Source organism: Calidris pugnax, unplaced genomic scaffold (assembly GCF_001431845.1).
Source record: "Calidris pugnax isolate Ruff unplaced genomic scaffold, ASM143184v1 scaffold95, whole genome shotgun sequence".
NCBI lineage: Eukaryota > Metazoa > Chordata > Aves > Charadriiformes > Scolopacidae > Calidris > Calidris pugnax.
In genome coordinates this window covers 1502565-1529091 of record NW_015090885.1, presented here as the reverse complement: position 1 = coordinate 1529091, position 26527 = coordinate 1502565, and the positions used below count along the sequence as shown (strand labels likewise).

The 26527-nt window shown below is 37.4% G+C and overlaps 1 protein-coding gene across 5 annotated transcripts in view; it reads left to right on the top strand.

The window, feature by feature from the left end:
- The window catches only part of ROBO1 (roundabout guidance receptor 1), a 736202-nt gene extending 711461 nt beyond the window's left edge, over positions 1 to 24741 (top strand). For 4 of the 5 annotated variants that reach the window (XM_014947370.1, XM_014947371.1, XM_014947369.1 and 1 more), the window contains 9 exons: positions 1550 to 1885; positions 4353 to 4460; positions 7119 to 7263; positions 7572 to 7823; positions 10585 to 10994; positions 12763 to 12915; positions 20625 to 20933; positions 22219 to 22418; positions 23026 to 24741. In XM_014947370.1, the coding sequence (XP_014802856.1) occupies positions 1550 to 1885; positions 4353 to 4460; positions 7119 to 7263; positions 7572 to 7823; positions 10585 to 10994; positions 12763 to 12915; positions 20625 to 20933; positions 22219 to 22418; positions 23026 to 23040 (1928 nt within the window). In that variant the 3' untranslated portion in view covers positions 23041 to 24741. The remainder of the gene's footprint in view (positions 1 to 1549; positions 1886 to 4352; positions 4461 to 7118; positions 7264 to 7571; positions 7824 to 10584; positions 10995 to 12762; positions 12916 to 20624; positions 20934 to 22218; positions 22419 to 23025) is intronic. The other variant, XM_014947372.1, reaches the window with a different exon arrangement.
- Positions 24742 to 26527: the final 1786 nt, after the last annotated feature.

The window sequence follows — 26527 nt, the reverse complement described above, 5'->3', positions numbered from 1 at the left end:
GACTAACATGGTTTCAGTAGGTGAGAGAAAAATATTTAAAAAGTAGAAATCAAGTTGAAGACTGTGAAGCAACAAATAACAGCTCACGTAAGAAGGAAAAATATATCAAACAGTAAAACCTTCAAAAAACACAAGCTGGGGGGCATGAAATGTGCAATGATAAGCTGTATGTGGCATGTTGTGATACTGTTCCTTAATCACTGAAAATGTGGATCAGTGGTTTTCTTCCTCAAGTAGTATTTTATTTCTCTTTTTCAGGAAATATTTCTCAAAAAAGATGTATGTATCAGGGAATATTTTTGAAATTGATCGTGCTCTATATTTGGTAGTTATTTTATTTAATGGTCAAATCCTGAGATCTGTACTTAGCTTTTCTTGGCACCCTCTCCAGTAAACTAATTGTGGCCACAGGTAATGGACTTCAGGTTTTGAATCAAACTCATTAGCATAAATACCACATCTTTTTAATGGAGGAAAACTGTATTCCTGGTGATTGTTATGTAATTATTGATGCGTTAATCAGCTGGCAAATGAGAATTTTTGCTTAATGATCATTGAATGCTGGTTTCACTCAGCCTTCTAACTGCCGACCCACCGACTGTGTTACTCCATTCAGTATTTTTCCAGCGGACGGGATACAGAGAGGAAAAAAAGTGTGTGGAGCTACTTCCACGTAGAGGCAAGAGAACACAGGAAGGCAGAGCCACTGGTTCACACAGTAGTGGCCAGAGCATCAGTACATCTCTGATTCACTCTATGCAATAAGTGGTGATCTCAAGATACCGTAACTATTAGAAGAATCAATTCATGCTGTCTATGTGATACATATTCAGCACACAGGACAATGGTATTACTATGGTATTCCTTATTTTGCAATATCCAAAGCAACTAATAATCAGCAAAAATTCCGGACTGCTTTCCTGTCTTTTTGTTTCAAACCAAAATCTAAGATTGTACACGGAAACAATGATCAAATAAAGTCTTGCTACTGGGTATGGAGTTACCTTTCACATTGTACTGTTTCTTTTTAATTCTATTACGTGTAATCATTCTTCAGTCTGTTTTATGGACATCTATTTGTTTCTCTTTTTCTTATCACAAGTATAAGAGTCTAAATGCTCTTTGTTCTATTTTGACATGAAATGACTGTCATGTTTAGTTATTGCCATTATTAGCCTTTGGTTGATTTTTCTTTGAATGTAAAATATTTTAATCACAGTTATGGACTAGGTATTTATGCTACTCTGAGAATAATGTCTAAAAATATAAATGTGTATATGGCGACCGTAGAAAAAGCCCAGCAAGGTAAGTCATTGTAGATACGATTTGGAAGGTCTGAGTTTGCAGTGAATCAAAACAGTGACCGCTACTTTTGAAGCAGTAGCGTATAAGGTAAATCATATTCTGTAAATTATATAGTTAAAATATCTCTGCTTCATGGATGCAAGTCATATAGTTATGCACTAAAAAATTTTTAAAGGGAATTTCATTGGAAGTATAGTGTAAGCGAACAGAATGACCTTTTCTTTTTTCTTTCCTCTGTGGTTAGCCGATTGTATAGCAAATTACAACAATCAGCTGGACAACAAGCAAACAAACCTGATGTTGCCTGAGTCAACTGTATATGGTGATGTGGACCTCAGCAACAAAATCAATGAGATGAAAACCTTCAATAGTCCAAATCTAAAGGACGGAAGATTTGTCAGCCAGCCTGGGCAGCCCACTCCTTATGCCACCACTCAACTCATCCAGTCAAATATCAGCAATAATGTTAACAATGGCAGCGGGGATACGAATGAGAAACACTGGAAACCCTCTGTTCAGCAAAAGCAAGAGGTTGCACCCATACAGTACAACATTATGGAGCAAAACAAATTAAACAAAGGTGAAGAGCTTTTAGCTTGTTTCTCCTCTTTAGGCATCAGAGGAGTTTTGACCTTCTGGTGCTGGGAGTCTAAAGCTTTCAGGTTCAGCAATTACAGACTGCTGCAGTGCTTTTAGACTTCTCCCTCTTTAGATTTAGAAATCCACAGTTAGCGGTGTCGGAAAGTTAATTAGCACCACAATAACCTTCAGATATTGAATTTATTATAAAAAATAACAGGCTGTGTCTTTAGAAAAGAGTTAAATAAAATACATTTCCTATGGATTTGAGATTAATTTAAATTTAATAGTAGTTAAGGGATTGGTTAGGACAGAGGCCAGATATTTTATTCATAAGCCAGATGCATGGTAGTCACATTATACTCTACCTTAAATTTTAAATAGGTCAACCCACTCTTCCCAGTCGTGAATGGAGACTAATTAAATCTACATGTTCATGTAAACGAATGAAATTTTGCATATCAAACTCTGTAAAATTGTATTGTGTTGTACACTGGGGACACAAATGGAGCGATCCAATTCATTTTAGACTTGTTCCTAGCAAGCCTTCGATTCACATATTGAGAGGCAATGCTACCACACACAGTTCTGGAAACTAAATTCCTTTGTTACCCCGACTGAAGTCTGTGGATCCAGAAGCTAAAAATAAATTGATTTCAGTGTTAACGGGAAACATCAGAATGTACTTTTGTGGCCTTGAGGGCATGTTTCTTTAATATAATGTGTGGGAGTTGGAAGAAATAGGTATGTGATTTCTTGCTAGTCCTCCAGGCTACCATGCAACCTCTTTTAATAACCTGATTTGCAAAACAATATCCCTAGGAACTGGACCCATTCTAACTTGGAACTTTTTGCATGGATTGTTGTAACTCGAGTGATCGCATAGTACTAAGTTATCCAGTAAAAAGATACGTTTCATTGCAGGAATGTTGATTTCTCTACTGGACCCATCTACTCACAGAGGAGTTCAAAGGGCAATATAAAATATGACACCTTCCCTTGACATAAACATGTCAAAAGAAAATTCAATTTTTTTAGCTCCTTCCTAGAGGGTGAAAGCTGTATTTTTTTTTGTAATTATGTTTTCTTTTATGAACTGTGTATTACATATCTGTTTTGGAATTAAAACATGTTTGGTTTTTATGCCCTGGAAGATACTGCATCTTTCAAACTGTGTATATTACAGCTGCATATTCTTTAGCATATTGTAGTGTGGAAAGGCCCCCTTAAAGCATTGTCTGCTGACAGTCATATATACATATTTCAGAGTGTTGATTTACTGTTTATCCTCTGTGTAAACATATGTGGTATGTAGGGCTTCAGCGTGGTCTCTGGAATGCAACTAGGCTGAGAAACTATTACAGAATACACTCTGGTGTGGAATTTATCATTTTGCTCTTTTTCCCATGCTTACATTATCACAAACATTTCTGCAGCAGATGGGGACTGATTCTTAGTTTTGTTTATTTTTGTTTTGATTTGCTATTTTATGAGTCAATATTCTGATCTTGGTTTTCTCGTTTCCTAAGTCAAAACCATCTTGCTGATGATTATACCTATAGCTTTTGTGACGGGAAATAACCATTTTGATGAGTTACATGCTGTGCTTCATTGTCACTACTTTATGTCCAGTGGTTTGTGTTTATGACGCAGTTTTATTTGCTGTAAGAAGAGTAACTCAGCTGCTTTCTGTTCTCTGTAAATTATTATTCCTTTTTGGCATGAGAGTACTGTTTTGTCAGATGAGTATTTTACTTCTGATAAAGTTTTACAGATCTGGTTTCCAAATCTATATTTAAAAGTAACATATGTATATCAAGTGTTTTGGAACTGGAGAAGGAAGTTACGGTAATAGCCATTAGGAAAAATACAAGGCTCTGCCTGTAGCTAGAACCTGCATGACCCAATATAAATAGAAATCTCCTTGGAGCCAGCAGGCATTAAACAAAGACCTCTTCTGTTGTAAACCAAATTCAGTGGAGCTGCATTGTTGCTCCAGCAGCTCATTCAGCCCTTGTAATATCGGGCTGACTCCTACGTGGGTTTGTCACCTTTGTAATACAAAAAGTAGCTACCACAGTCCATTGGCTGCCCTGCATGTGTAAATTAAGCAGAGACCATGGAAAATCAATCAAGGTGACAGTCTATTCGTATGCAAAATGCTCACACAGGTCCTGCATGTATCCACTGAGACTTAATTGATGCGGAGGCATTGCGACAGCCCTGTGCATAATATTTCATTTTTACTTCATTTTTGCCGTGGAGCTACTAAGTTCCCGTGATTTTCGTTAAACTTACAATTATAGGCAAGGTAAAAATAAAACATGATTATAGGATGATTTTCCTTTCAAAAAAAATGAGTTAATTCGTCACTATTTTCAGGAGCTCTGACTTTGTGTTACAAAGCAGGTATATAAACGTAAATGTGTTTCTGAAGGGTAGCATTAACTATACTATTAAACTTGCAGATTACCGGGTAAATGACAACATTGCTCCAACTATTCCATACAACCAGTCCTATGACCAGAATACAGGGGGATCCTACAACAGCTCGGACAGAGGCAGTAGTACCTCCGGTGAGTATCTACAGTGCTTACCAAACATGAGGTTTTTTGGTGTTTGGACACTCTAGGGATTGTTAGCACTACTTACTGGACTTACAGAAGGGATGACAGGGAGGGACCCACTGACAATGATAGAGCCTAAAAATCAGCCCAGTAGGTGCCTGTATTTCTGTTGCATCTTCGTGGCTGCTTAGTGCCATCTAAATGTCAATCAATTAATTGATTGTCCAAAATTGTGAAAGCCATGAAATTGGGTAGAAGCTGAACTTCCTAATATTAATGGTTAATATTATGGTCTCCAGATGGGCACTCACAGAAATGCCTTTTCAGCTGTATTTAAAAAAAAAAAAAAAAAATTTCAATTTATGAATTACCTTCTTGATACTTTACTGACTTCTGTTCCATCTCTTGAGTCTTCTCACCCAAGACAACCTTATTCATGAATGGGCTCAGGGTACCAGAACATATGATTAATACCTAAGAGAACTGCTGTAAGAAATTTTTCATTTTTAAACTAAACCCATGCATTTTGCTGAGTAAAAAAGCATGCATGGATAAATATAATTTTCAGAGATTTCAGTGGCTCTGTGTCAAAACTACTCCTGTATGTCTTTCAAATGTAGTAAGTAGATAACTGAAGTTAAATTCTCTCATCAGCATCTCCTGCGAAAAATATCTCAACATCTTTTGTAAAAATCTTGAAATTAGACAGCTTTTAGTGCTGGAGAATGTTGACCAGGGCGCTGAAATTGCACTCTGTGCTTTGGAACCACAGAATATGGCTTAGTTCAAAAGTTATTGCTTCTCATATTGGTATGACCTGTTCGCTTTCAGCTTTGATTTCTGTAAAGGTGTGTGGTGCTAAACTGGTGTTCAGAGCTAAACCAGAAACTACACATAGGCTTTACTGTAAGTCTGATACTTAGCCTATGTTTATTTATATTGAGCCAATTATTATGAGTTATGGCCACAGTCATCATCTTCCTGGACTTTACATCTACTAATCAAGACTAGGGCTTTTGTTTTGACCTTTTGTTCTGCTGTTGCCTTTGATAGCCTAGTGGCCTTAATCCTAACTTGCACTGCATTTTATCTGAGGTGACTGAGGCATAAACATGTAGGTGAGCCTGCTGTGCCTTTGGGTGACCTGAATTCTCAGTGGCTGGGGTAAGATAAGCATGGCTCCTAATTCTACCAGCTGCTCAGGAGTGCTTGTCTGGGAACCAGCCTTTTGCCTGTTCCCAGGTGTTCACCATGGGGATGGGGTGCTGAGCCTGTGCTTAAAGATGTTAAGAGTTAAAATTCAGCATGAAACATCTCAGGGGTATGAACCCATCCAAATTAAAAATGAGAAGATGGTATTCTCCATGCTGACACCGTATTAAGGTTATTCATAACACTAAAAATTGATAGTCCTATACCAAGAACTCCAGCAGGAATGAAGCAAGGTGACCAAAGTAATAAATTAATTGTGCTGAATCTAGTATATATCATGGTGCTTAGGGCAGAGAATGAAGATGATGGTTGCCTTGGGATAGCTAGGGTCTTGCTTGACATATTGAGATACCAGAAAAAATAGTTGTACAGAACTAAAACATGCTTTTATCTGGCAGCTACTGTGGGACAATAATAAGCAGAACTACTGTCCATAAGACTGGAAAATCTGAGACAGTAGAAGTGAGGAAAACAAGCTTCCTAAATCTCACTGCAACATATTTAATCCAGAGTGTAAGGCTCAACTGTGGTAATATAAAACCATTCTTCAGTTGAAGAGAGAAATGTGAAGTGTTCTAAAACACACTCAAAAATAGAGTGACTTTATATACAATTAAAGAAGTAAAAATAGCAAAGAAGGATAAAATTGTATACAGAGGAACAATGATAGTCAGTTCTGATCATAGCCATGTCCAAAGTTAAAATTCAAGACCACCTGAATAATTGGTCTTATTCAAAGTTATTGGAACTGTTAAAGCTGCATTGTTCTATTATGAGCTATAATTTCCCAGTAATAGTAGTTGAAAACATTTGTGCCATACCTCATCGATCTTCTTTCTTCTTTTTCTGTTATTTTAGTTCTTCTAGCAATTATTTTCAACTGCACCTGCCATTTAGACTAAAACTAGTAATTTCATTGTGCCTAAAACGTTTCAGTGGACAAGTACAAATTACATATATTCAGTGACTTAATGCAACAGTGGAACTTTAATAGATCATATCTGTATCATATTGTATTTTAGGTTCCAGCAATTAAATAGTATAAAGGCACTTTAGAAAATATGTCTACAGCTCATTTGTTTTAGATGATAATCTATAATGTAATTAATAGAAGTAGGAAGCTCACTCTTAATGACATTGCTTGTAAAATTCATTTATGGTTTTATCGCGTTTTGGCTATTTATTAACAATTCAAGTTTTGTATCCCATGTGCTTTTTCCATGATATGTAAAGTTTCTGGTTAAATTCAACCGCTTAAAAATACAATTTTACAAAGAAGCTAGAATTACAAATTGGTGTAAAAAGGAGGAATGCCAGTTTATTCCAACTCAGCATAACAGTAAATTGAGGAAATTCAAGAGGATATGGGAGGCACTACAGTTATTTTGTTTTTCAAAGCACAGCAGTGAATGATACTTAAAAGCATTACGAATAGATATTGCTTTTTATTCATAGGGAGTCAAGGGCACAAGAAGGGTGCTCGGACCCCAAAGGCTCCCAAGCAAGCTGGCATGAACTGGGCAGATCTTCTTCCACCCCCTCCAGCACATCCACCTCCCCATAGCAATAGTGAAGATTACAGTCTTTCAGTGGATGAAAGGTAAGAAAGATGAATACATCATCCATTTCTCACTTTAATCACTAGTTAATTGAACTGTAATTTGCCCTACAAGCTGGCAGTGAGACCTTGCTTCAGTACCGTTCTGGTGCTCCTCAACTAGCTGTAGTGTGGCCATTCAGAGAGATCACTTACTGACATCGGTGTACATCCACTCAGTGTATCCTTATGAAGCTGTGTTCAAGAGCACATACAAAATGATTTTTTCTGTGCTATTTATACATGTATCAGATTTGCTAATTACATAGTAAAAAAATTAACTCCTTATTTTTGTAAAAAATTCATTTTAGCTATGACCAAGAAATTCCTTGTCCTGTCCCACCTGCAAGGATGTATCTGCAGCAGGATGAGCTAGAGGAAGAGGAAGAAGACGAGCGAGGTCCTACTCCACCTGTCCGAGGAGCAGCTTCCTCTCCAGCCGCTGTCTCCTACAGCCATCAGTCAACTGCCACTCTCACCCCCTCTCCCCAGGAAGAACTCCAGCCCATGTTACAGGACTGTCAGGAGGATCTGGGACACATACAGCACCAACCTGACCGGAGGTGTGTCAGTGCAAATGTAATGAGAGAGAGAGATGACAAAAGTCATCCTGGCCCCACTGAAAATTCCCCTTGAATTCAGCGAGGCCAAGATTTTCCTCATTATATTTATCCTGTTAATATTTAATTTCTGATCCAGGACGCTAGAAGTATTTGTAACCTAAGAAATAGGTAATTAAGTTGCTTTATTATTACACTGTGGAAAGAAATGCAGTATATCACTTTGTGGTACGTATGATGCTGACACAAGTTAAATTCACAGTCATCAGGATATTAAAGTGGTATCGTTAACACAGCTTACCATATAATTACAGTTCCATTGTTTCCAATAGATTTACTGCATTATTACCATAAAATAGCATGCATTATTTCACAGTAACTGTGCAATTAACTTGTCACCAATATGTATGAATATATATAAATATATAATTTATATAACCTATAGATTTTCCTCTTCTCATAAATCCTAATACAGGAAATTATTGCTTGCAAAATTTTCTTAACATTTCCACCTACCTTTATTTAAAGGATTGACCAACATTAATAAAGATAGATATTTGTTATGGGGAAATTTTGTTTCTTCTCTGAGTTGCTTTTAATACAAACTATTTTGCATATACACTCTCACAGTTCCCCTTACATAAAACAGTGAATTCTGAATGAGGTTTTTTATGTATGATGCTTACTTGCCGTGCTTTTTGTTAAGAAGGCACAGCTTTTTCCATCCCAAATTATATTTCTTTTATTATTGTTCTTCCTCCAGCGGTTTGCACATATTGTTTATTACCACAAATATACAAATTTGCCTGCAATATTCTAGTCATACTTTCTATTTTTAGTGAAATGCAGACCTATTATGATCAGATGAATTCAATCTTGACGAGTAGACTATAGAACTTTGATTTCGTTAATATAGCTTACTGGTCATCTATGGATGCATTTTCCAGAGTTTTTTTTTAAAAGTTAGTTCATTTTTAAGTTTCTCTTTTTTAAGTAAGCAGTAGTTAATCTTTTTTTTTAAAGGGCCTGCATCTGCGTTTGCTTTTGTTCCCCACTTCTACCTGACCTGCCTTGTTTTGTTTTCTTTGTTCTTTATGGTAACACTTCTTGTACTGTGTACCTTTTTTTCTTTGTCTATCTTCCTGAGTCTTTACACTCCTTTTATTAGTGTGTGGTTAATAATTTTTTTCTGTAATTTCCATTGGCCCTGCTATGTCGAAGCAAAGAAATCTTCATTTTAATCACTTAAGTTTACTGGGTTATTTAGAGGTTAAACTAGCTGGACACTAATCAAAAAGGGAAATGCTAAGTGAGCGGTGTGTTATGAGTGACTTTCCAGAACCAGAGCTACCATGTTCTGGAGAGTGGGAGATGCATACTGATGTACAGAATGGAGTAGGCATTGGTGGAGATGTATGCAAACGTGCGTAACCAGCCACCAGCTGCCTGGAAAGCAGAAAGTTTGCTCAACACAAAGATGCATGGCTAGTCTCCATAAATGTCATCAGTAGTAGGGGCAGAACTATCTGGAAGGACATTCCAATGTAAGCTCCTAGGGCATACGCCTTACTTATTGAAATGGACGGAAAAAATAAAATGTGTAATTATTTTGTTCTTCCTACAATGGTTAAGTCTAGCTTTGCTGAAAGTCCTAGAACTGTTAGTTACTACATTTGTCTATTTTATCTTACTTTTTCAAACATTGTTTTTCTTCTTTGCTACATCCATTTCATCAGTTAAAAAAGATTCACAGAATTCTATTTATTTTATTTGTAAGGGTTGGCTGACTACCCTTCCCATCTAACAGCTTTGATATGACCCATAGTGTTGCTATTTAGGACTTGGATGTTCTATGCTCAACAGCTATAGCCCATTCTAAGAAGGGCGTTTTCTGTTTTGAATATGTTGTAACAATACTTTCCAATTAAGAATACATTTTCAGTGGTGCTTTTTGGGAGGGTTGTAAGTGGCATTTTTTTAGCAAAAATAGTGTCTAAATTACTATTTTTCATACTTGTTATTAGCCTTACTTGTAGTTCTGCTGAATATTATCTGTTTCTGATCAGAACCAGGCATCTAGAATATGATTCTGCTGGTGGTAGTGTACAGTAGTATTTCTGTGTTCAGTCAGCTTGATAGAAGTATAGCAAAATGAAATAGAAATCTGTGCTTTGGAAGAGTGGACAAGCAGATAAAAAACTAAAGATTTGGTGAGATAGCAGATGATGTTAAAGCAAGAGCTGAGGTAGGTGACGATGTCACTGTTAAAGCGAGAACCACGGCATCAGATAAAGTGAACAAAGTGGTGTTAATTCTGTGTGCCTGTGAACCAGCTGCTCTCAATTAGCTTATCCTTAAAGGTTGGCAGACCAGCTATATTTACAAGAACTGTAGCATAATTTGCATGTTTTTTGTAACCGGTTGCCTGTCTCCTAATACCAGAACCTAAAAAATATGAAGACTGGCAAATCCATTACAAGGACAGTTGTCACAAAAGCTTTAAATTAAGGCAGTAAAACCTTATTGTGCAAGATCTTCAGTCAAAGGCAACTATAGGTTTCCCTGCAGAAATGGCTTCTAGGATTTGGGGGGAGGGAGAGTTATTAAATTGTTATTGGGTATACCTTTCAGGTATGAATTCTGTTGATTTAAAAAAAGAAAGTCAAGCTTGTTAGGAAACAAAAGAAGTAGTTTCATCAATCTGTTATTTTCTCTAACTATGTTATGTGACTTCAACTCTTCTTACCTTTGTGTTTTTATGCAGACGTCAACCTGTGAGTCCTCCACCGCCTCCAAGGCCTATCTCCCCACCACATACCTATGGATATATCTCAGGGCCCTTGGTCTCTGATATGGATACTGATGCCCCAGAAGAAGAAGAGGATGAGGCAGATATAGAGGTTGCCAAGATGCAGAACAGAAGGCTCCTGTTGCGTGGCCTTGAGCAGACGCCTGCCTCCAGCGTTGGGGATTTGGAGAGCTCTGTAACAGGGTCCATGATCAATGGCTGGGGTTCAGCCTCTGAAGAAGATAACATCTCAAGCGGGCGGTCTAGCGTTAGCTCCTCAGATGGATCGTTTTTTACTGATGCAGATTTTGCACAGGCTGTTGCAGCAGCTGCAGAATACGCCGGCCTGAAAGTAGCCAGACGTCAAATGCAGGATGCAGCAGGAGGTGAGTTTGTCCTCTGTTTGATGGAAGAACAAAAGAAAAAAAAGTTAAATGTATTTATCTACAGCTGCTTCTAGGATTATTATTACTATTGTTATTATTATTAGTGGAAGAGTCAGAAAAGGAGTTTCGGTGAAACAGTTCAAAATATATTGCTGCTTTACATTGTTTTGCATATGTAGTTCCTAATTTTTTAGTCTCATTGATTATTGCCAAATCTCAACCCTGCTGGTGGATTTCCAACCAGAATTGAAACAGAAAGAAAAAAAAAAACATTACAGCATTGTATCCTTTTCCTAGTATAAGGCTCCAAGTGCTTTCAGTCACTCTTCATGAGAGATTTAATCCCCCTGCATTGATATGTCCAAATAAATAGTAAACCTTTAGAGTCATATTTCCCTTGTATTTGAAAAAAAATCGTAACATATTCGTTTTCCATTTTATATTTTGTTATTTACTTTTTGGAGAATGCTGTTCAAGCTCTTTACTGCTGTATCGTTGAGATGAACTGGGTTTGTGTTGGTTTCATAATTTGAGAGCTGTTATTAGTTGCAGTTCAGAATATAGATTATGAATATGCAGCATGGCCATTATGCATGTTTCTTCCTTCTTTTTTTTCTCCTGAATCACCACTGGACACATGAAATACGACATTTGAAACATTTAGGTTACTAGTAACACTGGGAATATACAGGTGATCAGTCACCTGATCAGTAACTGAGCCCAGTGGATATTCTTATAGTTAAGCTAAGAGATAAGAATACTGCAGGCTGAGATGCAGGTTTTAAGCAGATCTGTGAATATTTTGCCAATCAATCTGATTAAGCTGCCAAACCTGGAGATACTCTGTCACAACTGTGTCCATCCTGACTCAACTGATTTGCAACCTTCCTCCCATTTCTGATATCCTCTCCCAGTTAACAGTCCTTTGTTTCATTTCAACACAGCTGTTCATCATGAAGAGTGAGAGGGGAGGTAATTTAGTAATTCTGGATGAAATCCTGGCCGATTGAAGTAGGTGGCAAAACTCCCACTTGTACCCACAGGGCCAGGATTTTATCCATTTTATACATATACATTCAGATAAATATGTGTGTCTGTGTGCCTGCAAATTTATATATTTAGTAGATGCCTTTTTACATCCCATTCCTCTTACAGGTAAATAATTTTACAACAGTCAAGTTCACATTATGCAGTGATTTTTATGTATTTATATTACCCCTACCTGACTACACAGCCTAAAAATGTGGCTTAAGACTTCTTATCTGCAAATAAGCTGTGATAAAAGGCCAGTCATACGTTCCTGATGCCTTTCTGGTAATTCTCTCAAAGGGGCGGAGGGAGCATCTGTACCTGAGACCTGCTAGTGGCTGGCTTATGGCATGGGTGGCCTCATGCTGCCCGTGTTAGGGGAGGTAAAAACCCTTTTGAAAGTGAAATATTTTGTTGTTTCTGGAAGGCAAGAAGCCTGCCTGTGCCTGACTGCCGATGATGTTCAGCTTCCTGGGGTAGGAGCTACCAGCTACCAACCAGCTGGATAATTCCTGTGTTGCTACGCCAGCTTGCATCCTGATAGGATAGCAAATGCTTCGATTTAGTTACAGCTCACTCTAAAACTAATTACAGGAAGGGTGAGAGTTTTATTGCTGTTCCAACAGTGTATTTTCAGGTTTTGTATAGCTAGGTCATTCTGATGTGAAAAAAGAGAAAGTATGAAACGTCTTATTTCAGATAAGAAAAATAATAGCTATTGTTCTGTAACAATTTCCAGGCCGTAGACATTTTCATGCATCACACTGTCCTAGACCCACCAGCCCTGTGTCTACCGACAGCAACATGAGTGCTGTTGTAATACAGAAGGTCCGACCTGCCAAAAAGCAAAAACACCAGCCAGGACATCTGCGCAGAGAAGTCTACACAGATGGTGAGTCCACTGAAATGGGTGAAAACGTCAGTGAACCTTTCTAAATATGCATTCAGCGTGTGTGTGTGAAATTTTTCCACAGAGATAACATTATGTTTCAGAATTCGGTGATTTGTGTTTCCTGTTGCTAAACACACTGAACAGATTAATCATTTTAAATGCCAGAGTTCCTTAATACTGTACATTGATGCTTCCACTCCAGAGCCTTGCACCTGTTTTCTGTAGTGTCCTAATCGGCTAATTACTGTCATTATTTAAGAGCCCAGATAGCATAAATAGTACAGTCATTGAGAATAATGTGTGGTTAGGATTAAAGTCTTCGTTCACGTGACTGACTATTAAAACCTTCAGAATGTGTCTTTTCCTGAAAAAAACAATTTGCCATTCAAATGGTGGGCAGCACAAATCAATGAATTTTAATCCTGACCACAGCATTGTTGCGAGCGGTTACTTTGTGAGTAAAAGCAAAATCTAATCATCTTCTTTCGTGCTTTCACACACAATATCAACTCTTGCTGAAAAGGTGGTGCTTGTATTCTCTTGGGAGTGTAGGAGGATAATGCAAACATTGTGATGTTGTCTAGAGAGAGCCTTTAATGAAAATGCCTCAGGTGGTGCAGCTTTTATTAAAGCACTACCTTCCAGTTTTATAAAACAACCCACAGGCTTTGTTGGAAATTCATGTAAGATAAATTCTCCAAGACTTAACCCGTCTTGTCAAGTTTGCTAAATTTGCTAACAGATGAGGGGAAAGAAAGGCATCGTTCCCCACCTCCTGGTTCTCCACAACAACAATCTGATCAGGACTTTCATTACCAGTTTGAAATTTTTCAAAGAGGGGCATCATTTGCCATTATCATATGAAAGCCTAATATTATAGATCCTTATCCGAGGTTACGAGAAGGGAGATTTGAGCCACTTCTCCCTATGATTCCTGCCACTTGACGAAAAAATTTAATACAAAGCTCACAACACGATGAGCAGAAGTAATTTAGCAATGAGTGGTTGTCCGTGCTATTATCTGTACTTTATTCCGAGTATTTTCTCTCACTAGCATCTATCTGATATTAGGCTGCATTAAATACCGGCATGACACAGTGCACCTGGGCCTCTTGGCTTATGCCCAGGCCCCTTCTGTCAGTGAAACTGAGCTGTTGGAATATTATCTGATTTCAAGAGGTTATTACAGTGGTTTTGTGCATGTTTGCTTCTGTGAAAGGACAACACAAGGTGTAAATCCCAAAACTGTACCAGAAGCGTTACGTTTATGAGACCCTTGTAATGGCATTTTCCAATATTTTATGGACATTTTATCAGCTTTTATTCTCTTGAAGAGAATGCTCTTAACTGAATTATTGGCTGAGCATCAAACCTTGATACAAACACAACAGCTAGGACATCAGAAATAAAATCTGAACAGGAGTTTTATGTGGCCATTTTCTTCTAACACAGGAATAAATAAGAGGTGGGCCAGTATTTGATGACAGGTTTTTGTGAAAGTAATTATACAAAGTTAAATCATAGAGCATTGTGGTTAGATATTGCAATAGATTTGACAATCATGATCAATATTTGTTTTGTGTTATATAGCACCTGCTTACTTCAGCATATTTTCTAATTAGGTACGAATTCTCGCTAACCTATTTAATGTGCAATACAGTATGGTCATTCAGGGAAAAGCAAATTATGGCTTTAATTTCTGCAGAACTAATAAAACCCAGTTCAAAGGTTGAAGGGCTTGTTCGGTTTTGATTTTTTTAATTATTTTTTTTTGTCCTCAATCCATTTACATAAGCATATTTGGAACCTTAACTGAAGATTCTGACCATTCATTTTAATAGCCACATCTAGTATATTGTCCCTTTAGAATTATCTATAAAATAACATCTAGTAATTGTTTTGCTTAAGTGGAGAAAAGTGATATGTAGACGTGAATGAAATATCTAAGCACAATTGACCTTTCCCAGATATACTTAGGTTTTTCTATTGGCTTGATGTCACACTGTTGCTTATCTTTTTTATAAAGGAGTGCCTGATACAAAGATATTTTTTTCATCATGGTGGGTGAACATATGGGTGTTTGTAGTAGAGCAAAGCAGATATTCTGAATTTAAGCATTCATGGGTGGCTAGAAGCATTGAATAAATACTAAAAAGAGAAAAAATACATTGCTTCATGACTTTCCCAGCCTTTAAAATGGAATTTATTTTAACATGTAAAGATTTTTTTACTGTTCCCAAATTACCTGAATTAGTGTTATTTGCTAGCAGTTTCATGAAGTACCACTGTCATTAAGAATTTACATGATTGGTGACGGAAAGGATATATAAGTATATTAAGTGTTTGCATAAATGGTTGAAAATGCCAAGTATTATCAGCAGCAATACATGAAAGTCTTTAAAAAATCACTATTTTTTTTCTTTATATAGCAAGATCTCTGGAAGTCTACTACTGTGCTTTTTTTAAATAAAGGAGGGTGTTCCCTGATCTACTACTCTGCATTGTATACGTAGTAACAATCTTGTATTTTCTGCTAGCATTAGTCCAAATCAGTTTCTACTTTCTGTGGAATGAGATTTCAGCTCAGTTGTTTTGTTCTTTGACAGTCATCCAGGCAGTGAAATGTTCTCCATATTTGTTGCTAAAAATCTTTGCTCAGTAGGTGGTAAGGATTAAAATGTATGAATTTTTAATTGCTCTTCATCTAGCCTTTTAGAGAGTGAACTACTAAGAGTGCATTACAAGAGCCAACTAACAGATGTATCCTCCTTTTTAACCTTGCCTGACCTACTTACATATTTAATTTAAGAAACTGAATTTTAAGAGAATATTTTTGTCTTTTCTAAAATTATATATATGAAGGTCTCTTCTGAACTGTCTTGAATTGATTTATAAGTAGCTACAAGCCCTCAGAATTGTAAGCATTTAGATAAAAAGGATAAAATTACTTTGCTAGTGCTTCGATTCAGTAAGTCTTTCAACAGAAATTACGCCATTGACAGTTAACACAAGAATTTAAATCCTGGTTCTTTTTTATAAAATATACTAACATTTTCACTACTATCTGCTTGGGACTGTAACTGAGTTATTTAGCTGTGTTACCCGTGATGTGATGTTAGGGCAGCTGAATTTCTCACAAAAGGCAATTGAATATCTGCCAAGTATTTCCCTGAATTTTCACTTTAAAATGTTAAGCCGTAATGCATGCCAGCACCGTTTGTACTTTTGTCTCCCTCTGCCTGTGCAGTACAAAAAAATCCATTCTGCACCAATTTCAGGCAAGGAAGAAAATAAGTAGGAATGCATTTCTTAACCCTGCTAAAAACCAGCTCGTTATTGAATGATAACAATTTGGAGATACATGCTGGCTTCGCAGTACTTACTTCTGATCCCATTGTGAGATATTTTGTAAAAGTTAATTTTGTTATTGAGGGATTTTTTGTGGAGTGAAAATTGTTTTGATGAAAGCAGTATGTAAATGTACATGCAGGCAAAAAAAAGCCTACAATCCAACAACCCACTGCTTTCATACATCATATTGGGTTTTGTTGTATCTATTTATTCATCCATGCAATTATGTACAGTTTGAGCCGTGTTTCTTGAAAGATAAAGCATGAAAATAACTTCAGTACATGAATAACAGTCGCTGAGGTTATTATGTATCTAGGAATCTTAAATGATCTTAAAGGTTTACTAAGTCAGGAACAATCTTGAGTTTTGCATGCCTGTATAAATATGCAATAGAAAAAAAATCACTCTGTATCTTTTCCTATATTGCATCAAATCTATAACTCTGCTGTTTTCTTCAGGGTATGACTGTAGAAATCTACAGCCTGATAGAGCTTAAAAGAAAGACTTGCCTAATAAGGCCCGATTCCCTCATTTGTCACTACTTAAAATTCATCTTTTTGTGCTTATTTATGGTTTCTCCACTTCAATGCCAAACTAATTTAGCAGATTATTTTTTCCCACTGGTGTTTTGCTTATCCTATGATTCCTGTATATCTTCTCATTTAGAAAATTACCATTGCTCCTTTCAAAAGACATATACGGAAGGTTTCCCCTGTAGACCTTGCTATGAAATGGCATTCACTAATTGTTTTAGTTTCATGGGAAGCAGTATAGCAGTAATACATAGACATGAATGAAACATGTGAGCACAGCTGACCTTTAACAAATACTTCTGAGTTCTTTATATTGGTTTGATGTTACTTGGTGATTTATTTTTTATTCCTTACAATGGAAGCTTCCATTTTCCTTTTAATAAGAAGTGTGCCAGTTTGTACTCGAGGAGGCAGATTGAATCTGGATTTTCTCTGTGATCTGAGCTGTTAAAATAAATACCACAGGGGTGTAATAGTGTTGACCTCTGAAAAGTTGCTTTTTTTTTCCACTGTAAAGGAGTTTTCTCAGCGAGGAGTACTGTGTTGTAATGAAGATTTTTATAGTTTCCCTGCAGGTTGCAAAAAAATGTTCTTGAAAGAGAATATCACTTCTCTTTAGTTATTACTGTACCATAGAGCTACTGCTGTTTCATGAAACTTTTTGTATCAATGCATCTTTCCTTTCCATTGTCAAGACTTCACACCACTTTGTTCATTGTCCTATGTAGCTGGATAGGATTCTTGAATAAAGTAGATTGTTCCAAGTTGTATTTTATAGGCTACAGGAAAGATGTTGTTCCTTCCCTTTGGTATTCTGCCAATCCATTGCTGTGCCACAACTGTTGGAGACTGACTCCAAAGGTGACTGAAAAGGCTTGGTATTAAATACCTACACTCACTATACATCAGCAGGCTCAACAGAAGGGCTATTCAGTGCTCTGATAAATTAATAGAGACAGTGAGTGGGGAATGTGAGACACAAGGTATTACACGAACAACTGTGGTTCCAGAAGCCTACACTTCCGAGTATCTGCATCCACTTCTGATTTGGCATCTTCTTTTCTGAGAGAAAACACGTGAGAAGGATGTTTTCCAGAGAAAGGAAAATACTATTTGAATCTCCTCAAGCTAAGAGTTTATCTTATTTTTTAAATTTTGAGCAAGTTCTATAATCACTTAAGTATTGTGCAAAAGGTAAGAACATCACCATCTCCCGCATTGCTTTCAAAGAACAGTTATTGTGCCTGATAACCTTTGGGCTGGATCTGATATTGCACTGGGTGTTCAAGGAACTCATCACATGCTATTCTGAGGTCTTTACATGATTTTTCAGCTAGCTGTTGAATTGTAAGACGTTATATGTTTCTTCAGACCAAGATTTTTTGCAGCAGGTATTGACCCTTATGCTTACATGGCTATGGAGCCCTGTGATCCAAATGCCACAGGCATTTGTAGGCACGTTTAAGCATCTACAGGGCCAGGCAGCACAGTGAAAGTGGTCTGGTTTGCTCTTTGGTTGCTAGAGTGCACAGGGCATTCTTAGATGCATAGAGGAGGTAGCATGGACACTTCTCTGATGTGTGGAATTACAGATTTCCATTGCTAACGTTGTGTATTAGACAGAGGTTACCACAATAAACCATGTTTAAAGCATTATGGATAACAGAGGAATGCAATGTAGCTGATTCTGTGCTTTCTTGCCAAAATCTGTTGTATTTCATATCTTATTGAATCGGAAGTTGCCTCACCATTTTACAGTTTTAGTTCCCTCAGTTAAACAAGTCCAGTCCATTGTCCACAGATCTGTCTTTGTTCTTACTAGACTATAGTCTAACAGTTCCCTTTCCAGAAATAAAATTATTTTGATTCAGCCACTTAGTATATCCAGGCGTCCAGCTAATTTACATTATGCCTTCTCGAGTTTTGAACATGACAGTGATTTTTCTTAAAAGACGTCTGCAAGCGGTGAGTGTTAAGTACATGCTTAAGTTAAGTGTCAGTATTCAATTGTTTACCTTTAGGTACTCCCTAAAACAGATGTTCCCCAAACTACTAGTTTGAAAAATAAACTACTACACACAATTTGTGGGGAATATAAGGCCAGTTGTCCAACTTGTTCTTAGGAGAGAGGAACAGAAGGACAGAAGTTTCTGTGTTTCTTGTTAAATGGATTTGGTCTTCTATTCAAGCCAAAATTAGAACAAGGAGAAGTTTTCTTGGTTGCTTGGTTGTTTTTTTGTGGATTTTTTTTTCCTTTTGTTTTTTTTAACCGGAAGTGGAGTCAATGCAGCAAGAATGATGTTACAGAACTCATTTACCTGAAATATGTCCCACCTGAGGAAATGAACTTTGTGACATTTTTCTTCCTCGTTATCCCAACTGATAAAAATTCCAGTCTTATTTAAAACAGGTCAAGGGCAACTCCTACTTATGTCACCAGTTTAACGTGGAGGATGGTGGCCAGTAAACCTGCATACAGCACCGAATTCTGCATTGCTACACCTTTCCACAGGGCTAGATCAAATCATTTGTGCTTTGAGTCACCGGAAAACCTCTCAAAAATATCTGGCATTTGCCATATCTGAATTTATAGGTATATGTTACATGCCTATTTTTTTCTTATTCAGGAGTACTACCTTTATTCTTGGCCCAATTTAGTTAATTTTCAGTTGAAATGTTCTCTTGAATAGGCTGTGAATTAGCTGTATATATAGTGATGCTGTTTGACAAACACAGCTGCTCCAAGATTTTTGTGGAAGTAGAAAGAGTGAATGCACACTATTATAAAATGCTGAAGTTACATTTTTTAATAGTGTTATTTATTTTTTTAGCAATCTCACTTGAGAATATTCATCTCAGAAACATCTTTCACATGTCACTTTTTTAACCTGTTGTTCTCCTATGTATATATGGCCTGTTCCTGCAGCTCAGTTGTGAACCCCTTTTGTATTGTCAGTTCCATGTTTGACTTTTACATTTTTTTCCCTTCACATTTCGTATTCCACAGAGCACTATTGTATCCTGATGAACAGTTTACATATTCCAGTTTGAAGTTGTAATGCAGGAATAGAAAAATTGAATTAAGTAAAACATATGCGTGCCTTATAAATGCTATTTAAAAATATACAGAATTTTAGAACCCCTTAAGCTGTGCTAACTTATAGAGACAAATTCAAAAGTCTTGTGTGTCTGTTTTGGTTTTTCTGTTCTTCCTCAGAGCTTGTTATGTCATTGATCGAGTGTGGATTTTTTTATATCTCTTCTGTATCTCCCAGACATCAGGGATATGTATGTTGGATTAACCTACTGTTTTGAAAGAAGAATGCAATAGTTAATATAGTTTATCCTTACATGTATCAGCAGTGTGTCTGACCTACATTCTTACACCCCAGCCAACTTGCTTTAGCACTCAGCATGCTTAAGACCTTGAGTAGCTATATAGCACAAGCTGCTGTGCTGTTGAATGGACTTGGCAAAAGTGATAAATATCAGCAATGATACGTTAAGATTTGAGCTCTGTGTTGATATCCATAACTGATATATTAATATCCAAGTGTCTAAACTTTATGACAGCTTTTTGTAATGATTTTTGTGAAAATGTTGTGATGCGAAAAGGCAGTGAAAGGTCTTTGCTTTGTGTTTTTAAAGCTCAACCTTTGGGAAAATACCCATCAGCGGTTGTAACAGTAACATAATACTTTTTAGGGTGGAGGGAGGGCTGAAAGTAAATAAGGCATCTGTTTCTTCAGTGGAAGCTAAATATTATTTCTTAATTTCATTACTGTATGATGTCACTCTAATTATTATTCTTTTTCAACTTTGCAGACTTGCCACCCCCTCCTGTGCCACCTCCAGCTATAAAATCACCAACGGCCCAGTCCAAGTCACAGCTGGAGGTGCGGCCGGTCATGTTGCCAAAACTTGCTTCTATAGAAGGGAGGACAGACAGATCTGCGGAGAGGAAAGGAGCGAGCTACAAGGGGAGGGAGGGGGTGGATGGGCGACAGCACTGCGACGCGCGGACGAATTCGGGAGAGCGGAGAGAATCACAGGAACAGCAGAGCGATGGGAAACTGCGAGGAAATAAAGCACCAAAACGAGAAGGCACACCAGCAAAAACTCATCTTCTTCAAGGTTATTTTGCATGCTCTGGGTTTGATGAAGTATTGTATGCTGATCACAGGGAAGAAAGCAGCAGCTCTTTCCAGATCCCTCACACCAATGGTGTGAGCAAAGTTAGGCCAGCTGAATTCTCACCATTTATTGTGATTATAGGCGCTAATACACGTCACATTGCAGGTTCTCATTAAGGTAAAATGGAAACGAAAGCTTATGAAAAACACAGATTTTCTATCTTGCTTTCCTTATGCACCCATCATGTATTAAAGCTAATATTGAGGAAGCCCAAACAGTAATACTCCCTGAGAGCTGTAAGGATCAGTGTCCTTGCCCCTACCGTACATTTATAGTCTACTTATATCTAATCTATCCAATTATAATCTAATTTACAAAGGAACTGAGTGAAGTCAGATAGTAGATCTGTAACTCAGATATTTAACTTTTCTGCCAAAGAATTGGCATTTGGCCTTTTTTATCTATTTGTAAACCTAGTCCTGTTTAAATAATAAGAAAGCCATAGTAGTAAGGCATTAGTCACAAATGCTAACTGACATGGCATTACACAAATCAGACCTGATCAATGTGATCTCTTACATATGGAAGTTGGTAAGATTACTCATTACTAATTAATGGAACATAGTTAATGAAATTTGCCAAGCATTCATTAAGGCTTTCAACACAGATTCATAGAAATGCCTGCTCCTTTCTTCCTGCAGGTATCCAGGGTCAATATCAGGGGTGATTGGGCAGTAAGTTGGTTAAATGGGCACATTAGTAAGAGATTGGTATTGATTATAGTAGATAACTATAGAGAAAAGTTATTAGAAGCTTACCTTAAGAGGGTGGGGCTAAAATTTTAAAACATGCCCACTAATTTTGTTTCAAACTCAATTTGAGAAGTACAGCGTCTAATATTTAGACGCAGTGGGCTCCTTGCGAGTCTCATGCATGTATTGTCATTTCCTCCTACTCAGTCATACCGAAAATATACTGCAAGGGTTATTTTTTTTCTTCATTTTCCTGTAGAACATAGAGTAGCGATCATAAATTGAAATGAAGTGGACAGTAATCATGAATTAGTTTTGCTGTGGTGAATGTTACCAAGTGAATACTATAAATTTCCTTGAGAAAGCTTCTATAATGCTATTATGGAAACAGTGTATTTCATATTCCTGTCAGACTTCACTTTAAACCTACTGAGGATCATAAAAAGTAAAATAAATCAACTGCATGCAGAAATATTAGGATCACAGTATCTCTGGGCTTGTAAACATAACAATGTATACATTTAATTCTACAGAGGACATCCTGCCATATTCTAGACCAACGTTTCCAACATCAAATAATCCTAGAGACCCCAGCTCCTCCAGCTCTATGTCATCAAGAGGATCAGGAGGCAGACAGAGAGCAGATCAAGCAAATATAGCCCGAAGGAATGTTGCAGAAATGCAAGTGCTGGGAGCATATGAACAAGGAGAAGAGGAAGAAGAAGAGATGGAGGTAACTGCAGTTGTTACTGTACTAATTAAGATGACTAGCATAAGGCTATTTTCTGTGTTTAGACAGATACCAAGAAAAAACACGTTTGAACCAGAAATACTTCTCAGAAAAAAATAGTACATTTATCTGTCTGTTATGCGCAATCCAAGAAAAGAAACTTTAAGAATGTGTCAAAAACATAAAACCCAAGTAATATGTAGCCTAATATAACTGTCACCACACTAAAACCTATGGAACAGAACTTACAGAAACACAGTATTAAAATGTGCACTTTACATTATCCAGATTCTTTCATAAGTGAAAATAAAGCATTAGAGCATCTAAGGACACCCTGACATTGCCTTTCACATTTTTTGAAGCTTTATTGTTCTAGATTTTATTAGATATTAAGGTGTGAACTTTTTTCTTCTTTTCTTTCTGCCTAATGATATTAATTCAGTTTAAATCCCGGTTGTTGAAAGGGTGTCCAACATGCAGTCACATTGCTGCATGTAATTAAAAGTAGTAATTATTATTTAAAGGTAACAAATCTCTAAGTAGTATGTGGAACAAACTTTGCATAATGACATCTAACCTGCAGCCATTTATGTCTGTTTTTTTAATGCAGGAAACAGAAAGCTGAAGACGACATGTACTGTAACAGGCTTTTAATATCTAATCAGAAAAAAAAAAAAATCACTTAAGATGCCTCAAGTCTGATGATGTTTGACGCCAGAAATAATGTTCAGTGCAATCAGAGTGTACAATTTTTCATTTCTCTTCATGCCATCCGAATGCTAGTTTTTATTTTACTCTTTCTTTGTAAACCCTCCTTATGAGGAAGGGCCCTTGCCTATTCCGTAACGCTAAGTGCATCCCCTCCGCTGCCCGAGCAGGCAGGTAAGCTGCTCTGCCTGGGACCTGGGCCAGCTGCTGCTTCAGGATTAGAACAGAAGGGGATTCCGGAGCCTGGGATCCCGAGGTTTCTCCCCAGCGAGGCGGTGCTGAGTACGCCGCCCGTACACCAGTGAGCCAATCGATAACGTCACGAGTAACACGGCATTGATTAAAAAAAAGCCCCAAAGTGAACATCACGCAGAAGATTCTTTTATTCTGGGGGTTTCACTGTAGTCTGCAGTTAGTGCAAATGGTATCTTGCAATTCCAGTACAGACTGCGCGTCTTGTGTTCTGCCGGTCTCTTGCTAACCTTTTGCAGATGATACAGTTTTACAAATGCAAGTAAAATTAATTTGGGATGAGGTGGCTCTTATTGTAAATATGTACTCATTTTAAACCCCCTGTGGTACTTTGATTTGTCTTTCCATTTTCATCATTAAGTACATTCTTATTAAAAATGTCCTTTGGGATAGGCAGGAGGTAAGCCAATGTGATTGCTATTTGCCTAATCGTGGTATGAGCAAGTTTATCTGAAACTTTTTCTAATTTTCAGCTTCAATAATGCTTATGAAAATAAGCAGGAAAATCAATGGACATTTTTAATAATGATTGGGTAATATCATTAACTGTTACTGGCCCAAATCTCAGACCTCTACTTGTCTCAATTCACCTTAAAGAAGTGCCACTTAAAGAAGTTTTGTTTGATCTTGGCAATGAATTTTTTTTGTAATGCACTGCTTATCTTTTTTTTTTTTTTTTGGTTTTAAAAGCACAATCACTAAACTTTGTTTGTAAACCATTGTAACTATTAACCTTTTTTTTTTTGTCTTATTGAAAATGTTAAGCATTTGTTTGGGATCTTTTTCATCTTTTTGTTAATGCTTTATGTTTGTATTTGGAATATTTGAATGATGACAGATGGTAAAGTAATAAACGTGAATGTGGGCCATAATCAAAACACTTCTCACTTTTCCTGGACTTACAGAAAATTATCAATTTTGCTGTGGCCTCTCTCAACATTGGATTATCATTAAAGCTGAAATAGAGGCATTAGTTGCATTGAATTTGCCAAATGATGTCCTCTGTCTGTAGATTTTATGATCTTTTTTGTAATTATAAAATTTCTTTGTCATTGGTGCTAATGGAAAAATGTGTGTTTGTTTATTGACAGCTATCAGGACTAGCCCCAATGAAAAAAAAAAAAAAAGAAGAAAAAAAAAAAGTGTTTTGGTGTTTACCGAGGACTGAAATTTTTCATTTAGCTAATTTTTAAAGAAAGGTTCCATAGAAAGGGTGTGCAGTACTAAAGGAACAATCCATGTGATTAATGTTTTCATTATGTTCATGTAAGAAACCTCATATTTTAGCCATAATTTTGCATACTGAGGATCCAATAATCAGAAAAGTAATTTTTGTCACATTATTTATTAAAAATGTTCTCAAATACATTCTCTTTCTTGTGTAGTTTCTTGTGTTCCCTGAAACGTAATTTTAGGGCCAACTCTGATCTTATTTCTATTGATATGAGTCAGAAGCTGTTCCAGTGAAATCACGCAGTTACAGTAGCATGAACAAACTGGGAGAGCTGTATGCAGCCTAAGATTTTACATAATTACAATTGATTGCCTTAAAGATCTGATTTCTGGATGCTTCATGAACTGTGATAACGAAAACGTCTCTTATCCTGCCAGTTTCCAGAGAGAGCTGATGAAGAAAATCTGTACCAACAAAAGCTTTCACCTCAGGGGTGAGACACATTTGTTACAAAGGAAGTAAGATCCAAATAGGTGAAGGGAATGAATATTGTCAGTCGTGTGTGTGTTGGGGCCTGCACAAACGCAAGTTTTCTTACCTGCCTGCTGTCGGCCCACACGGCAGCCATTTTGTGGTCAGCGGAGCCCTGCTGGGGATCACAACTGAGTAGGGGATGATCCCTTTTTCATTCTTGCATTTCCATAACCCTGTGTTCTTACTCATCACCCTATTCGGGCCCTTTCTTACCCTAACAATTTGGAGCCAGGTCCTAAGGTGCTGTAGTGTGCTACTGCCCCGAGTATCTTGCCACAGAAGAGCGCTTGAGCCTTCACAACTTAATCAGGCATAAGCCTCAAGTATAATATTTTTTTTCATAATTGTAGCTTTGAAGTAAATATTAAGATAGTAGAGTAAGTTAAATATGTTATCTTTCTGTGTTGTTTATGGGGTTTTTTTGGGGGGGTGTCTTCAGCCCTCATGGCTGAGTTTGGACTGGCATGCGTTAGAGCTGCCAATGCAATCCAGACCAGACTGTGCCACAGGAGACATCCATCTGGCCTGCTCCTTTCCTTTGGAGGAGGCAGGAGAGGTTGATTTGACGGGCACAGACTGCCTCAGCAGCTGATTGTCTTTCCTGGTGCTGGGAACGACCTCATGGTTTGGGACCAAGCCATTGCCATAGCAAGGTGTGGGGAAGGAGGTGGAGCTCAGGGCAGGGTCCCTGAGCATCTCAGCAGCTTGGCACAAAGGCTTAAGCTGCTGCCAGAGGTATAGTGGTGCATCACAAAACTGGGATCTAGTTGCAGCTGTAGCGTGCAGACCTCTGTAAGGCATATCTGTCCAGAAACACTGGTGCTGCACGCCTGAAATAACAGGTACTCACTTCAGTCTGTCCTGGCACGGTGACATACTGGAAACCACGCATCGGATCCCCAGCTGATGTCTGTGCCCATCTGTGTAGCTTCACTAGAAGTTCAACGCCAGCTGAAGTTCTGACCTCAAAAAGTGGTAAGTGGGAAATCTTGCCCGATGAGTTTGTTTACTGAGTCATTTTAATTTTGGTTGATGGTGTTCCCTAAGAAGTTACTTGGGTTGCTTTGTGTTTGCATTAAGCTGTGATCAGCAATATCTTAAGATGGCGTTTTGCAGAGTTGTCACAGAGTTCTTGCACCTCCACTGGGTCCTCAGTGCACTGTGGTCTTAGTCTTAAAATTATAATTCCTCTTAATTAGTACTGAGATACACTTGACTTGGTCTTTGGCGTTCAGATAGAGTAAAACTAGGTGATTTACACATTGCTGCTTTTTTATTCAGTGATTGGAAAGCCAATGCAAGAGAAGAAAGTAGTGTTCAGATGTTTTGATTACGCTGTTTACCTGAAGAAAACGAGTATTGTGCTAGAAAATCCATAGCATGTGTGTGCTGAATTAATATAATCATAGAATCATAGGACATAGAAGTTTGATTTTTCTTGTAG